This window comes from Notothenia rossii (genome assembly GCF_949606895.1).
Source record: "Notothenia rossii genome assembly, chromosome: 5".
In the NCBI taxonomy this organism is placed as follows: Eukaryota; Metazoa; Chordata; class Actinopteri; order Perciformes; family Nototheniidae; genus Notothenia; species Notothenia rossii.
Window position 1 is genome coordinate 36,605,041 of NC_136903.1, and position 17,405 is coordinate 36,622,445.

Here is a 17,405-nt window from a genome sequence, read left to right on the forward strand (position 1 = left end):
TTATTGATATGCCATTGGGGTTGTTGTGTAGTAGTGTTGTGTTTACCAACCTGTGTCGACTTCCATTCTGTCGTCGGTGCTGGAGTTGGCAGCTTCGAACGGATCTCTCTTCACATCCTCCTCCTCTGAGTCTGTACTTTCCTCGCTGTCCGTGCTGCCCGAGCTCCTGAGACAGACAGACGGAGCAGGAGTTATTTTTAATGGACAAGCAACTTCATCTTCACGAGGGACTGTGGTTTGTACATGTGGAGCTGTGAGCTCTGTGTGCTAACAGCTAATTGCTGATGATTTGGTTTTCTGATTAAACGTCAGGCTGAGATCCTCACCGCGAGAATGCGTCACGCGAAGTTGACGCTCGAGTTGAAAAAAATGTTAATCTCGAAGGGCGGCGTCAAATCGCGAGAGTTACATTTTTTTCTTCAATCGAATTCGCACCTATCGGCGTCTTTGCATTGACTTTACATGTAATCACGGCGCGCCCAAAAATCACATCGTGTCCAGTGTGAACGCACCATTAGGGTTAAACAAGTGAGGAAAAAAAACACACACAGTGAACGGTTGTTGGCATCTTTCAATGATCATAAGGGCCGATTGATTATAAAAAAAAACTGAATTAGCCAATGACTAATGAATAATGTTAATATTCCAGGTACATTTAAAATAAAATAAAATGAATTGTTATTTTAGTAGAAGAATGATCTGAAGGTGTTAAAATGTATCAACGTTTATTCTGGACGACATTACAAAGAGTGTGTGTGCGTTGCTGACCTGGGGCGTCTCTGTGCCTCTGGTGCAAAGGTGACATCTTTTTCATCCCAGATATCCTCCTCGTCTGAACCAGCGTCTTCAAACTGCTGGATTTTCTCCTTACAGCGTGCCTCAAACAAAGCTATATTTGCCTGGGGAAAATACACAGGAGCGACATATTTAGAAAAAATATGTCATATCAAAAGTTCACAAACAAGGGCTGGACCCTGCAGAACAAAAGTCACTCAGCCGAGAAGCATTAATGTGGATACCTCAGGTATCAGGAAAATCTATGGAAATAACTTATGGCATATAAGCATATATGCTTAGGTCTTGCATCAATGGTAGAGCTTTTGATAAAATCAGCCTATGCTTCGCACTTGGTTCAAATACAGGCTATGGCAATTTTAGTTTTACAACGAATCCTTATATTTTATTCGTTAAGAATTTCACTTTGCATCATGTCGCTTTGTGGCATCTGCTTCTAAATGAATGTTAACAGGGAGATAAAAAGACATTCCATATGATAATATAACACATTTTCATTTGTTCCAATATCATGTTATGATCTACTCAGTGATTGACTACGTATGAATTCAAGATTAATAATCAAAGTACTTACACTTTCATTTGTATTCAGTGAAAAATTGATGTCTGATATTCTATCAAACGGAATACTGCAATGTTAAAGAGAACAGAGTTTAGTTTAGTTAGGGTCGTTAGGCATCCACATATATGGCAACACACAGGCAGTAGCACACAGCTTTAGCCCTTCATGATCATAGTAACATATACACTGCGCTTTTCATAGCCACTTTCGTTCTTTATATGCATGTTTTTTGTAAACTGGTCAAAGAAAAAAAAATATTTATTAACAGGCCATGGTAGAAAAAACTTTTTTTCTTTTTTCTTTTTTCAGTAAAGCCATTTTTGACATTGCTTAGTAGATGGCAATGTTTCCCAACTGGCAAGTCTTTATCCAAAAAGGCTATTATTTGAAGGGAAGTCCAACATATGAGTAAATTGTTTATCATCTTAATCTGATAAGAAACATAGCCGCTCAAAGCTTAGCTTAGCACAAAACCTGGAAACAGAGGGACACTTCTAACGTAGCTCTCAACGGTGAATGATACACCTTCCAACATCCTGTCATACTTACTAAAAGGTGGATATAGATTAGAACAAAGATTTTCATTATACATTATCTTGCTGACAATTTGTTCTCTTTGAAATAAATAATTAAGACTTTTTGGTGTTAATCCTGGAATATAACGTTAAACGTAAAAAATTGAGAACGTGAACAATTTTTTGGAAGTAATCTCAGGTGCTGCGTCGCAGCATTCAGAGTCATTTGCTCACATTGGGTTCAACGCGTAATAGAGCGAGCAAGTCATTTCATTGGACGAGAGGCATACTATGAGAGCAGGGATTTGTTCAAATGTAGTCAGTAATTTGAGGAACTGTCGAAATGGCGAACGCAGATAAAGTTGAGCTCGAATATCCTCCAGCATCATTGAAGTCTCCGGTTTGGGAACATTTTGGTTTCGCAGTTACGTACAAGGATGACTGACAAAGACAGGTGGACCGAACCAAAGCTGTTTGTCGCCATTGTTAAACTAAAATTGGTTATGCGGCTGGCAATACATCAAACGTGCACACTCATTTGAAAAGGCATCACCCGAACGTGAATATCACCGGTACCAAAAGAAAAAAGACTGAAGTGCAAACCCAACTCCCACTAGCATTTAAGCCTCCACCACTCGCAAAAAGTTCAGACCGAGCCAAAGCTATTATAAACGCCAAATATCCTTATGTTGCCATGTTAGCAAAGCGCTACCTGGCTGTATCTGCTACCTCTGTACCTAGCGAGAGGGTGTTCTCCACAGCAGGAGACCTTGTTAGTGCCAGCAGATCTGCCCTGTCGGCAAGCAATGTGGACAAGTTCATTTTTCTTTAAAAAAAACAGGAAAATACAATGACAAGCAAGTCATAATGTCAAACTGGCTGCTTAGGTACTAGTACAGTACAGTTCAAATACAGATTATTTCAGTTCATCGAAATGCTGCACCTTAATGTTTATTTTATTATATTTTGTATTTATTTGAGTGAATCAATTATTCACAGTTTAATAATAATTAAAAAAAATAAAAATAATTGTTTATGTTTTGTGATAATTTTTTCTGCTGTACCGAAAACGTACCGAACCGAAACGTGACCTAAAAACCGAGGTACGTACCGAGCCGAAATGTGTGTGAACCGTTACACCCCTATTAGATATACATTAAGTCCAACCCTCACATGAAACCAACAATCTCCATACTCCTCATCTTATACCAGCCTACAAAGCACACAGGAATTCCTCAATCTCATCACCTTATTACTCTTCCCCGCTTTTCAACGTTTTTGATATGACACATATAGGAGGGACTATAATAGTATCCTAATTTAATCTTCTCATACACGCTTTACCATCGTGCATTAATGATAACTGGCAAGTTTGATTTAAAGCACAGTCAGTGTTCAATGCACTTGAATGCAATGGACTTTAAGTTGACCTTTAAATGCCAGGTTGATACCTTCCCGGCATTTCGCCTGAACAGATAGAAGGAACACCAGACCCCAAGCCCCTACTAGAATGGGAGCATTTTAGAGACACCAATACAACAGTGCAGCAAATAACACTCCTCACCCTCACAATATTTACAGTCATGTCATTCTTATATGAAATAGAAGTATATAGAACTGACAGCAGCATTTCCTGCTGTCTCAAATTCTCTGTGTGTTCAATGTTAAAATTTCAGCCGTTTATTGTTACCAGTTTAATGTTTAACTAGTAACGACTATTGATGGAAGTCTTTTAAAACAGGATCAAACCCAGACCTTCCATATTTAGAAAAGCATGCTTGAATCCATTGGATATCCACACGTGTAAGGCACAACAACAAAATGAAAATGTGCCATCTATTTTTTTTTTAGATGCTCTCTTGTAAACCTATTTAAAAAAGGTAGAAGAATGATTGTGAGGACTTGAGGAATGGATTGTGCTGAACGTTTCTATTGGTGGACTCTTGTTTCACCCACCCCACCTACCTACCCTGATTATGCTAATCCAAACATCTATGTAGAAAAGCTCTACTTCAAAATCACAAACTGTTTCAGATTAAGCAAACATTTGAAATCAATGATCGACTAACAGCCATCTCCCACAGCCCCCCCAACAGTTGCAGAAGCTGTCACCCCCACAACCAGTTTGCCCTAAGAAATATAGAAAGGGAGAGCACAGAAAAACATAAAGCTGAATATAATAGTTTCTTCTTTTTAAGCCATATTATGTATTTATTATGGCAGCCTTTTTAAAGCGGTAATGGCAGTAGCTGTTTCTTTGCAACGAGATTTTTGATTGGGACATTTGTTACTGTCAAGGTTATTTTGCTGCAATCACAACTATGAATCAGAATTGTGCTGAACGGCAATAAGTGCCATTCCTTTTTTTTTTATGTCAACATGAACCTTGAATAGGAATCAAAGAAAAAGCTCATGTCATAACAATGAGGCAGATCATTAAAAACAGGGTTTTCAAATAAAGTGAAGAGCATATTAAATTATGTGACATTATGAAATGAATGAATGCCCCCCACCACCAACTTTGTTATGTGCTTATGTGCCCTGTCCCTTGATTGTTACACAGTAATATGAAGACAGCAGTTCCAGTCATGCAGGATGAGTACTCACTCCACAACATCGTCCTGATCAGCAAACTCTTCGTCATTGAAGCCGAACTGCTCAATAAAATTGGACGTCATTTGTTGCATCTGATAATCAGAAAAGGCCTGGCAAAACCCAGGACCAACGATAATGATATAGTCTTGGATCTATACACAGCTGGTCATTACTTGCAGTACAGAAAATAGCAAATGCACATACTAAGATGTAGAAACAAAAAAATGTTTAACAAGTACACTGGACACGTTAATGGCTAAAAAAAAAAGCACAAACATGCATTTATAGTCAGATGCCAAAATGCTTTAAGATTCATTTAAAAACACATCAGAGAATATTAATTGAAGTCAAATTTCCTAAATAACATTAGTAGTTAGGAATAGATTTTGCAAGACCCATAGTCACAACATATTTGAATTTAAAGGTACATTTAGCTTGAATTATTTGCATTTCAACAGATTGACATTTTCTGGCAGGGAACAGGGGATTTGCGTTTAGTGTTATAGAGCATGAGGTATAAACATTGCAATGTTTGAAGATCTGCACTGCAAAAGTCCCAAAACACCTCAACAAGAAACCAAAGACAAGGATTCCTGTCATTCTAGTTTTTGTTAAATGAGTTAGTTTTGTTCAATAACACAAATAAATATTTGGATTGCATTAGAAGCCAGATTTTTTTAGTTGAATCACTCAACCCATGTTGCATAATATACTTTCTTTACAGAGATTACAAGTTATAAAAGTAGCCATTGTAAGAAGTCTCACTTTAAAGATGTAATCATGATTCATTAGCACTTTTGGTCATTTAGGGAAAGCCGATAACTGTTTCCCTTTCTATACACTGGTTTAAACGTCATGTTGTCCCATCAGAACTGTTAATAATAATACTACTACATGGGATTTGCATGGCACTTTTCCTAATGCTGTTAAGAGAATATGCTTAAAGGATTGACCTTCAATCAACAGAGCTTCTGTTAAAGATGGTGATAGAAAGACTTACATCTATTGGTAGATAAATTAGATGTGTGTGGCTATGGGCCTGCTTTAGTGTGTGTGTGTGTGTGTGTGTGTGTGTGTGTGTGTGTGTGTGTGTGTGTGTGTGTGTGGGTGTGTGTGTGTGTGTGTGTGTGTGTGTGTGTGTGTGTGTGTGTGTGTGTGTGTGTGTGTGTGTGTGTGTGTGTGTGTGGATCTTACTTGTTGTAGAGAAGAGTCCTGGTGAAAGCCGCTGTCTTTAAAGTCCACCTCATCATCACTGGAAGAATGGATGTGGTGTGTATTCACCTAAAGAAAAATGTAAGCAAGAAAAGAAGAAAAATATATTGACCGCATCAACGGGCATTCCACACGACACTACTGATCAGGCAGAGCTGTCCAGTGTAATCAAATTCATCCATCTAGATGTTTGCATGTGCTCTGGCGCAGTGCATCCTAGTCTAAATCTTTATGAATATCTAAAATTGTATAAAATTAAGCTCAAAAACTGATCTGGAAAAATAAGAACTGAATTATTCAGTTACCATTTGATTTCATATCCAATGTACTGGAGTACAGAGACAACACAATAACAACTGGTTCATTGTCTAAATAACTGCATTGTAAAACCAACATGTAGTTTAGTAAACATTAGAGCTTGACATCAGTGATGATGTTCCTGTAGTTACTCACCAGGTCCACAGTGTTTCTCTTGTTTGTGTCAGACAGCTGCCCAGAAATAAAGGCCTCCCATTTGTCTCGGTCTTCTGCTGGCAGCTCTGTGACACACACACACAGTTTATACAAATACACACACTGCATCTTCATATACTGTATATTTAACAGAAATGTTAAAGAATGGTGCCTTGAGGTCCATTTCAGATGCAATTACATAAAGGAAAGTGAGATGAACAGAGAGCTAAGTGATGCGACATGAGAACAACACATAGAAATGTGGAGATCGATAAACAAGTCCTTACCAGAGATGAGCTGCTGTATCTGTGGACCGTTAGGGCCTTTGTCACAGTTATGAACTATAGAGTTGGCTATTCTGGTGAGGTGGCCCATGTATCCTCGTCGACGACCACCTTCTGCCCTATAACACAAATGAACACACCAGATATGAGGACATATCATTACGAGTCATTAGTCTGACCACTAGACCACTCTGTATATAATATATAGTATATACACACACTAATATAACCATAGTAGGGATCATGGTAGAGGAGCAAAGGACTTTTGGTGTATTATTTTCTACTGCAGGAAATGAATAAGGCATTTTTAAACTCTGACAGAGTGACTCGTGTTTTCACAGAGCAGAATACTCACTGATCTTTCTCGTTGGAGCTCCAGGCTTCTACAATTCTCTGTATAAACTGGCACTTTTGAAACAGCTGGTGGAAGAAAAACACAAACAAAGTAAATACATGAATGAATGATTGAATGGATGAATGTTCTATATTGTTTTAATGACTGATTGAACCCCAGCACTATTGTTTTAGAGATGTTATATGTTGAACTGCTATGCCTGTCATCTCTGCTCTGTGTCATGGTGTTGTCTCCTGGGTGCTGTAGTGCCCGGAGTCTGTCTTTTTAATTTTCTTCCTCCCAACCCCCTTCCCCTCAGGAAGCCTTTTGCCTCCTGTCAGGTCATCATTGAAAATAACAATTTGTTCTTAATTGATTTTCCTGGCTAAATAAAGGTTCTACTACTACAAACAATTCAGCGTGGCCACAATGTAGTAGTTCATAGTGACTTGTGTCTTTCAGTACAGTACAACAAATATAATCAACGTTATTTTATTTGATGAAATTGTTCCAATCTTACGTGTTTGATGAGGATGCTCTCCCTTGCAGGGTCCTGCTCTGTGTCTGGCTGGATCTCGGTGGGGGCGGGGGGCATAGCCAGAATCATGGCTGTACAGATCTCCACTTGAATGTGGAGGAAGTTGTTCCAGATGTATTTGAAATACATATCCTGTGGAGCAAAACAACATAAATAAAATAGGAACATCAGAATAGATTTGTCATTGTCTAACACTGAACTTTATCAGAGTACTAAAGAAAACATAAGTACTCCTTAATGATAAAACTCACTTTATTGTATTCCAAGAACATTTCATTGCAGCATTATAAAATGGCAGCCTTATATTCACAATCTGTAGCTACGACCTAAAAATAAGCTAAGACAGCATATTAAATGTTTCAAAAAGATTGAGGATGGATAAGATGTTCGTGACAATTGGCGCATAGCAACTGAGGGCAGAAGATTCTATGCTTTATGTGGGCAGTTAACTGGTTTAGACTATATTGTGAGTTATGTAGGTCTTATTTTATATGGGCTAAAAAGTTGAAATAAAAACAGAACATAAACTAAAGAAACCGTAACCCTAGTAACACAATCTTCAATCAATTTATTATAAACTTCCCAGAAAACTAACTTTAATGTCTCCCATGGAAGAACACTTTTTAGGAGATAAGATAATTGCAGCATTATAAAATGGCAGCGTTATATTCATAATCTGTAACTTTAACTTAAAAATAGAAAAAACAATGAAATGTTTCCCAAAGATAAAGAGACTACCTCAGCATAAGTTGTAAAGCATGTTACTGTAATGAGCTTGTAGGATTGGCAGTGTGAAAACAACCTGGCCTGAAGTAGATATTACTCACTAGTATTATTCCCAGTGTGTTGAGGTTAATGAGTTCTGTGTTAATGCTGTGAGTGTTGCTCTGCAGCAGACTGGCCACCAGTCTGACCACGTTGAGCCTGGTGTTGCCCACAGGGGGGTCCAACACCCCCCACGTTGTCTTCATCAGATTCGCCTGTTGGTGGAGATCAAAAGCTCTGCTCAATATATACACAAGTGACTGGGATCCATCGACAGCAATTCCTGAATAGGTGTGTGGTAAAGCGTCCATGTCACATAGTGATTCTGTGGAACATCTGTCATCTTCAGTTGTTTTCTAAGAAACGTTTGAAACATACTAATCCAAACTAAACTGAGAACAGCTCATAACAGGTTGGACTTAACTTGGATTAAATAGTTCCATGCAGACTTGTCACTTTAATATAAAATATATTGTTTATGTTAAAGCAGCTTACACCTGTCTGTAAGTGTTTTTACCTTTGGGGGTTCCAGGAGCAGCTGGTGAAAGTCTTTGAGTCGGGGTCTCACAGCTTCCAGGATGCTGTGGTTGACTGAGAATGAAGGGTGGGACATCCCTGGGGGGCAATCCATATGACCCTCAAACCTATAACATAGAAGGTTATACCCTTACTATTTTGGACTGTGCCTAAAGTAGGACAAGAACAACAGTTATGGGTTAGGAATGTAGTATTGCAGCTTAAGTGAAAAACAGCAACTACTTAGCAAACTTCATAATGTGTATATATCCTGCATAGTTTCATTAGTAATATCAGGTTAGTTTATTATAGTAAGTTGTAACTTATTCTGAATATTTGTTTTGCTCTAGAGATACTCTATAGATGTATATATTTATTTTGTTCATGTTTTATGTATACTTTTATTCAGCCTTTTTTAGATGCTGCTATAGCAAAACTATTTCTCAATTTGGGATCAAGAAAGTAGATCTTATCTGATGTACAATAATCTATTTGTCACACCATTGTCCAGCACCCAATCCTCTACTACAGGGGTGGGGAACTTCCGGCCCCCGGGCCGTATACGGCCCGCGAGACCATTTGGCACGGCCCTCGAGGTGATTTATAAAACACACGCAAAAAAGAAAAAAATTAAAGAAATCTAGACCACAAAAAAATGAAACAAGCGAGTGCCTGTTTTTCCTGGCCAAGGTCAGGGTCCTTGAACACAACACGGGCCTAACGTGTCATCACGTGGTAATTATGTCTCGTCTGACAGAGGTGTAGTGCTGACGGAGAGCACCAGAACACCGCTCCGGCACTTCCAAAAATGGCAGTAGCCTACCCATAAGGAGCCGTACACATGCCGCAGTTGTTGCGTGGCTGTGTCTTTAGTTGAAAGCCCAGTGGCCATCTGTTCATCTGTCATACTGATCATACAGTCAATAACTTAGTTGTTATTAGCATCTGGTTAGCTAACTATGCTAACGAATATAAGAAGCTTTTTCTACAACCACTGAGGTAAAGGCACACCTTTATATGATCATTATAGTTATTATAAAAAAATAAGATAGTAAAGTAAACTGGTATAAAATACTATATGACAGTAAAATAAAGTTGTTATTAATAAACAAGAATACAGTTTGAAAGGGGAGTGATTTGTAAAATATCCATAAAGAAAAATAAATCTGCTTACAGTTCTGTTTCATATGGGTGTTGAGAGATGTATCCATAGATCTCCTAATGTTGCTCTCAAAGTGCACCAGATTGATGCTTTTAACTTCAACATTTAAAAAAAAATCTTCCCGAGGGAGCATGCCCCCCGGACCCCCGTAGAGGAGGTTAGGTCCTCCCCCACTTAAATCATGTCCACATGGATAGGAAACTAAATACATTTGCTCACATCTTGTGTCCATATCTTTCTGTTTTGGTGGTCATGTCACAACCGTGCATGTGTATGAATGCGCTAGTCATGGTAAGATATCTGGATTAAGGGATTGCTTTTTCTTTGCACAGCATGAAAGAAAGGCCAAATGAATGTGCTGTGATTTTAGTTTTTTTAAGCAGAGGTCAATAATTTGTACGGCCCTCGGAGGATGTTGAAAAAATTGAAATGGCCCTTGAGAGGGAAAAGGTTCCCCACCCCTGCTCTACTATATACACTATACATAATGAAGAATGGCAGAGGGCACAGGACGTACGCTGGTCTCCTCGTTTCAAACAATGTGAGGAGGATCTGGATAACACTGACGATGGCAGACTCATTCTTCTCCTTCTCAAAGATGTTGGACAACAGCTGCTCCACCGTCTCCTGCCTGAGGAGGAAAGAGAGGAAGGTGAAGGAAAGCAAGCATCAGTCCCTGGTAAATAGCATACTACGCAAAAAGGACAATAGCCCATGCCACCATGTTTCTTTTTTTACCCCGTACCAAATAAACAAAAGCCAACAAGTGACTTATATGAAAATCACTGGTACAGTAAGAACCTAGGGAAATGAAAGTAAGAAGGAAAACTCTCCCAGGCACTCCTATAAGAGTGTGTGTAGCTGAACACATGCTTACTTTTCAAGTGTTGCCAGGAGTGGGTCTGGATCTGAGGAGCCCTGGACCTGGAACATCTGGTCTCTGCTCAGTCTGATGATCTCACACAGAGACTGCGAGGCATTGGAGTGCCTCTGAAACAAGAACGATTGTGTGTGTGTGTGGCGGGGGGGGATAGAATGTAAATACATCCAATCAAGGACCCAATATTCCTGAACACATTTGAAAATAAACATATTTTATCCTGATTATAATAGAAATGTATAAACAAATTAAGAAGAAAATAGCTATACAAATCCTTTTTGGAAAAATCATTCTTAAATGTAGATCTGCAAATCCTCTATTATGAACTACTCCAAGTTGTGTTTTCAGTTACATTAAAACAAAACAAATTGTTCAATGATTCATAAAGAGGCCAGGGGACTTAAATGTCCAGTTGGCAATTGGAAGAAACAGTGAAGTGTGGGAGAAACTCACATCCTCATCTTGAGAAGGTTGTACCATGTCTACCAGTCTCTGAATCACCTTCTCCTCATTCAGCCACTGAGAGAAGACAGAGCACAGATGTCAGATGGATACACACAATATGAGGAGGAAACGAGGCGACCAAGACCTCAAATGCTAAGTATGTTTTCAAATTCATAATTGCCTTATCATAGAAAGTCAAAAGATTCTGTGTAGACATCATTAACAAAACATCATCACTGACTTATCCCTTTTTGGCACAAGAAGAAATGACCAGTTACAAATCCAAGTGCCCCGCCATTTATTTTATATCTTAGGAAGACCCTGACAAGAAGTTAAAGAACCTTCCAACTCGTGTGAGTTGTGTCTGATACCCATGTTGTATTGTACCGTGATGCTTGCCTTGCAAAACCAGGCTAAATTCTGCCAGGTCAGCATTTGCAATGAGATTTGATTGTAGACAACACATTCGGGCACCTGACTGAGCTAGAACTAGCAAGATAGATACACAATTGTGCTGAATTTGTAACCAAAAAGTCTCTGTCTTCAAAAATGAATATTACAATTATATTTAGAAACACTTTCTTTTTTTAAAAAGGTGGCTGGTTTAAAATATCTATGCTATCTGAATAGTATCTATTGTTTTTCATTCAGAAGCAAATACAGAGAAAGTCTCAACACTAGGGATGGGTATCGTTAGGATTTTATCGATACGATAAAACGGTACCGGTACTGCTTATCGGTATCGGTATCGGTATTTTTCGATACTCTTATCAATACTTTTCAATAATTTGGTGCTCAAAATTATAGACATGAATACAAGATGTGAAGATTAAACAGTAATTGTATTGTAATTTTCTTGCAGAAATAACTGTATAACTTATACATTAGCTTCTGCGAAGCAGACACAAATAAATAAAATAACTTAAAAGGGCCTGGCTCGCCCTATCGCTTTTTGGGGTTTTCCCTGAGAAAGAGGATGAAAAGAGGCATTTAAAAAAAAAAATGTTGTAACATTTGTAAATCATTTACATCTTCATCCAGACATTTCAAACTGACAACCAATTCAATTAGTGTCTCGTTTGCAAATGCTTCATTCAGTTGCTTGTGTTACCCCCTTTACAAGCAACTAATTGAGTACATAGATTGCACCTTGCACTATCGCCACTACATTTTTTAAAAGTGCACCCAGACCTTCGATCGCTTCGCTCTGTCCGCCATGCCTGCGGGAGTCTCACAAAAATAATAAGAGCGCTGTTGAGAGAGATGACGAGTGGCCTTTACAGTGGCCAATCAGAGGGGCCTCAAACCGGATACATCACACGGGATGAGGGTTCCCAACCAACCAGAATGGTTTAAAGTTAAACTAAGGAAGTAGACGCAACACATATACCGATGGCAGCACCATTTGTCCAGCGGCTTAACGGTATACCGATACCGTCCAAGTCCAGGTACCAGTATTGACTTAGTACCGGTTCTCGGTACCCATCCCTACTCAACACCCTTTGGACCAGTTGAAGTAGAAAAGACACTTGTCCTCAACATCTATGCCAGATTACAATGACTACAATTCAATGTACTGGCTTGTTCTTGAAGTTTGGGATGGTTCCATTCTAACTGTGTAATGTGTGATTTGATCCGGGATATTATCTCGTGTTGTCCCACTACTCACATTGAGAACGTCCTGTCGAAGCTGTTGTGGTTCGATGCAGGTGAGCATTCTGAGGAGCAGGTCCATGATGGCAGATGTCCCGATGTGTTTGATCATCAGGTCTACAAAGTCCTCCCGCTTCCGCAGAAAATCCACTATCTATAAATTAGGAAAATCAGAGCATGTGAGCAGATTAACAGTAATGAATGCATTTTCGAATGGATTCTGGAAAACTCATCAACTTATCTGATGAGGATTTGCATCTTTGGATAACCGCTACTCCCCAACGTACCTGTTCAGGTTTGCGTCCTATGAGAATGGACAGCACCTTGGAGAAAAAGCTGGCCAGGAGTGGGTTGAGCGGCGGCTCATTCTGGAGGAAGCTGTAGAGTTTCATCAGCAGTTTTTCATCTTCTCCCAGTCTGTCGTTGATCTGTCCCACATCTGACGTAAGCAGCTCACAAGAGATGTTGGGATACCTGTAGGAGAACAAAAGCTGATACTTAGGCCGCGCTTCTACTGCATGGTATGCTTCTACTCAAATAACTCTTATTTTGTTTCCATTGTAAAGGCTGTGAATGGTACCTGACACTTTCTTTAGTACCACCTCAGCAGAGTTTCAAAGCCGAATGGGCCAGTACTAAGAGGTGATGATAAAACACTGCAGACCACTGGTTGGTCTAGACCAGGGGTCGGCAACCCGCGGCCCATGGGCCACATGCGGCCCTTTAAGCCCTCTGCTCTGGCTCCCTTGAGCTTAGACAAAAATAAGAAGGAAATAAAATAAAAGTATTTGTAGGACTATTTATATTTTGTTGCACGGTTGAAAATGTTTCGTATCTTGTATTTTGAGGTGATACCGTGACACATAAATAAAAAACAAAACGGTTTTAATTAGGTCAACTAAAATATGCGTCACATCCTGCGTCTGAAGGAAGAGGTCTATATTTTCCGGTTGTGTATTTCCAAATTCGAGCGCACTCGAGCTGGTTTCTCCATTCTTACCTACCCTACCTTTAACTCTTTTTAGGATGCAGCTATATGTTTTATTTATTTCAAAGTGGGCCCATTTTGATAATATTTTTTTTTCCTTCAAATGTGCAGAGGACTCCCCAAGTGCTGTGTTTAATTTATTTTAAAGTAGGCCTGTGTATTATTTGTAATTCTCCTTATAGGAGTTCTTTGTTTCTTATTAGACGTTAACAGTTGTATATAATGTAATAAATAGCCTAATAAATGCAAAAAAAACTGTAGTTTTTGTCTGATATAACAATAAATACAACTTTATTAGCTATCAAGCTATGAAATATGTTTTGTGGCTCCAGACAAAAAGAATTGGGGGAAAAAGGAGCAAAATGGCTCTTTTGGTCAAAAAGGTTGCAGACCCCTGGTCTAGACTCTAGAGAATCCTCAATAACTTGCCTTCAGAAATTCAGTGTTTTTCACTCAACTACGATTATTTTAAGAAAGCTAGTCGTCTAATCTATGACATACAGTGGATGTGGAAGTGCCCTGTTTTTGGTTGCCGGATTTAGTGGGTCTCAGGTTGAAATGGCAGTTTCGGCAAAGAGACTACATTCGGAAAAGAACCTGGTACCAAAAGTGAGTCGAGGAGAGCCTTGCCATGCTGTGGAACTGCGGCTTTATATTGATCTCAAATCGATTGATTCCTTCGGGGCAAGGTTTGCACTGGATAAGATATCCATATTATTGATTCTTAATGACAGAGGCAAAAGATTTAAAATACTCTGAAGGCTGTATAAAACTGCTGGTAGATGCAAAGTGTTCAGTGGTGCTGCTCTGGGAGTATTACTGTTTGCAGAGCTGAGCATCACTCGCAATCACTGGATGTAGGGTTGAGAAACTAACTTAAAATGCCAAGAACCGGAGACTTACGGTTCTGCTTATTGGTTTCTTAACAGCTACACAGCGCTTTTTCTAGACAGCATGATGCTGCATAGGTCGATACATTCATAGTTTTTGTTTTGTCTCGGCACTGGGAAGGTTAATAAGAATTGCAAGCCCACAAGTGTGGCGCCATAAAAAGTGTTCTTAAATTTCCTCTTAAACATATGTTTGTTCAACTCGTATGTTGTTTATATTTACTAGCATGTAATGCACTAAAGTAAAGCCTGCCTATCTGCTTATCACTGAACCCCCAACCCTTACATGCGAGAAAAAAAAGAACAGAGAAAAGTCAGTAACATCACTCAATTATCTAATTTTCATAGTTCTCTAGATGCGTTGTTTTGTAGTTTCTCAATGCAACCAAGAAACACATGCTTTGTAGTCTTCAGACGTGGTGGAACAGCAGGAAAGAATGCAAAAAGGGGATGCAGGAACAAAAATAGGAAATATGGGATTTGAGTAAGTCGTTGAGTTCCTGCTGCTACTAAGTCAGGGGTAGACATTAAGGGTAAAATGCCACTGGCCCTCTGGGCCGGTGGAATTGTATTATCACTGGCCCCACCATTGTAACCACTGGCCCGGAGCATTCGTCCAAAAAAAATCGACTAATAATGAAGAAAATTAACACATTTGTTGCAATAGTAATTTATGCACTAACTACATTACTACTTGTGCTACAACATTTGAATTATCAGTTCTTCCTCATTTGTTCATCCTTTGGTTTATTAAAATAATGATATTGTGGTCATTGTTAAAAAATGTCTGCTATTATTATTATGAGTATTATTATTTGTATAATGCGCTTTCTGCCTTCCTGTCATTAGGAGTTAGAAATGTAATGGCTAATATATATATATATATATATATATATATATATATATATATATATATATATATATGTGTGTGTGTATATGTAGATTAGATTAGAACCTTCATTATCCTAAACTTCTGGGACATTTCCCTATAGCCAATACCTTTATATTTTCTACTCTTCACTTACTTGTCAGCATAGGTCGGCATTGATGTACAGAGCCGACAGAAGACCTTGTTTATATTGGCATCATATTGAGAGGTGCAGTGAAATAAGGTCTGTGGAAAACAAACCTGTTTGATAAATGCACGTTTTGTTCAGCCGGATAATCTCCACATGTCTACCCTAGTTACATAATTTTCGAATCATAAATCTAATCGATAGATTATAAAAGGGTTTTAGGACGCGTCACTGCACTAGAAGCCAACTCCATCGATCAAGCTGGCTGAATCTTTCTCTCCCTCTTCTTCTCATGCTCCCTGTCACTGTCCTTTAACTCCTCCGGTGACTTTCTTTTATTTGAAGATAGTTTTTTGCCCGGTGCTTGGCCGGTTACCGCTGGTATTAAAAACATTTTGGCGAATGGTTAGGTGGCGCGATAGTTTGTAGTGAACGGAGGAGGAGCCTGCTCGCGCTGCGCTCCGCAGCAAACAGCTGTTTGCTTTTCACCCAACAACGACAAGCGACTCACGAAACGCTATGTTGTAGCGTTAATAAATGAAACAATTTAACAAAATTGCAAGTCAAAATACCAATACCACAGGACAATTCTTTTTTTTAAACAATATTTTTAGTGGCCCGAGCGGGCAAGTAGAAAGTACGTTATGCTGGCCCGGGGTGTCTAAATAGTGCTTCCGGGCCAGCGGGCCATTTATAATGTCGAGCCCTGTAAGTGACTGGATCTATTGACTAAACAGCCAAAGGAAACAGGAACTTTTGCAGCGGGGGCTAAAATGACCACCACCTCCCAGCAAATGCTGCGTTTGTTCAAATGCTCCAATTGTACACTGCAGTGATCCATAGGAAGTCAATTGATGAAAGGTTTTACCCTGTATCATTTAAATGACATTCTTTCCTTCTGTTTTCTCTGAGGGTGTACACTATTAACAGCACATGTACAAATAATGGCTAAACTAATGAATGCAATAAGCAGAAAGAGTCCACATAGGCATTTGTTAAATTGACTAGCTTTCTTGTGAGGAAACAAACCAGGTCATTAGTTTTGATCCCCTTATCCTTTGCAGCATTTTCTCTTACTTGTATTTAACTTTCTCCTCAACATCAGTATCGGGTTCCTGTGTGATGAAGGTCACCAGGTCTTCCATGCACTGTGGTCTCAGCAGGAAGTCAACCAGCTTGTGGTTCTGGGCCTTGCACTCCTGCAGGACGTCGTCCTCGTCCATCACCTCTGTCAGCGTCACATCCTCCTTCTCTAACAGCGTGTCAATGTGGGATGTGGTGTGGAGGTCAAATTTCCAAAACATGTTGGCTATAAAAAACAAAAAAAGAGACACGTTATTTAAATCAAAACAAGGTCAAAATCAGAGGCATAATAGACGAGAATCAGGATTATTTGAAGGATCATCTAACAGCACTTGTGCCTACCTGGGAGTCCAGACGGCGGAGCTCAGGTTAAAAAGAGGTGTGTTCTAGTCTTTGGGAGTTGTGGCCCATTCCAGGCGAGCCGGATGGACAGGCAGGCAGAGAGCGGTGATGGACAGACTGACAAACAGCACACATACAGCAGTTCAACAGCACACACCTGAGAAGACAGAAGAAGATGAAGAATTGTTAAAGCAATGTTCCACTGCTTTTGGGATGGGGGATAATATGGCAATTTCACTAATTACTGATTAATAACAAAGTCATTTTCACTAGTGTTAATTTTGTTGACTAAAACTATGACGAAATATGTTCGTCAACGACCTTTTTTTCCATGAAGAAAACGAGACGATGACGAGAAGGCACCGACGGCAGTAAACA

At 39.3% G+C, this 17,405-nt stretch overlaps 1 protein-coding gene across 9 annotated transcripts in view; it reads right to left on the bottom strand.

Moving 5' to 3' along the window:
• Window positions 1-17,405, bottom strand: part of ppp6r3 (protein phosphatase 6, regulatory subunit 3) — a 43,192-nt gene that overhangs the window by 16,571 nt on the left and 9,216 nt on the right. For 5 of the 9 annotated variants that reach the window (XM_079683646.1, XM_079683644.1, XM_079683641.1 and 2 more), the window contains exons 2-19: window positions 17,028-17,184; window positions 16,680-16,911; window positions 12,996-13,182; window positions 12,725-12,862; window positions 11,065-11,130; window positions 10,609-10,721; window positions 10,249-10,362; window positions 8,571-8,697; window positions 8,116-8,268; window positions 7,271-7,420; window positions 6,772-6,836; window positions 6,420-6,535; window positions 6,133-6,218; window positions 5,662-5,748; window positions 4,480-4,577; window positions 1,370-1,424; window positions 769-899; window positions 51-166 (exon numbers count right to left, since the gene is read on the bottom strand). In XM_079683646.1, coding sequence (XP_079539772.1) covers window positions 51-166; window positions 769-899; window positions 1,370-1,424; window positions 4,480-4,577; window positions 5,662-5,748; window positions 6,133-6,218; window positions 6,420-6,535; window positions 6,772-6,836; window positions 7,271-7,420; window positions 8,116-8,268; window positions 8,571-8,697; window positions 10,249-10,362; window positions 10,609-10,721; window positions 11,065-11,130; window positions 12,725-12,862; window positions 12,996-13,182; window positions 16,680-16,906 — 2,029 coding nt within the window. In that variant the 5' untranslated portion in view covers window positions 16,907-16,911; window positions 17,028-17,184. The remainder of the gene's footprint in view (window positions 1-50; window positions 167-768; window positions 900-1,369; window positions 1,425-4,479; window positions 4,578-5,661; window positions 5,749-6,132; window positions 6,219-6,419; window positions 6,536-6,771; window positions 6,837-7,270; window positions 7,421-8,115; window positions 8,269-8,570; window positions 8,698-10,248; window positions 10,363-10,608; window positions 10,722-11,064; window positions 11,131-12,724; window positions 12,863-12,995; window positions 13,183-16,679; window positions 16,912-17,027; window positions 17,185-17,405) is intronic. The other 4 variants (XM_079683645.1, XM_079683642.1, XM_079683648.1 and 1 more) reach the window with 4 other exon arrangements.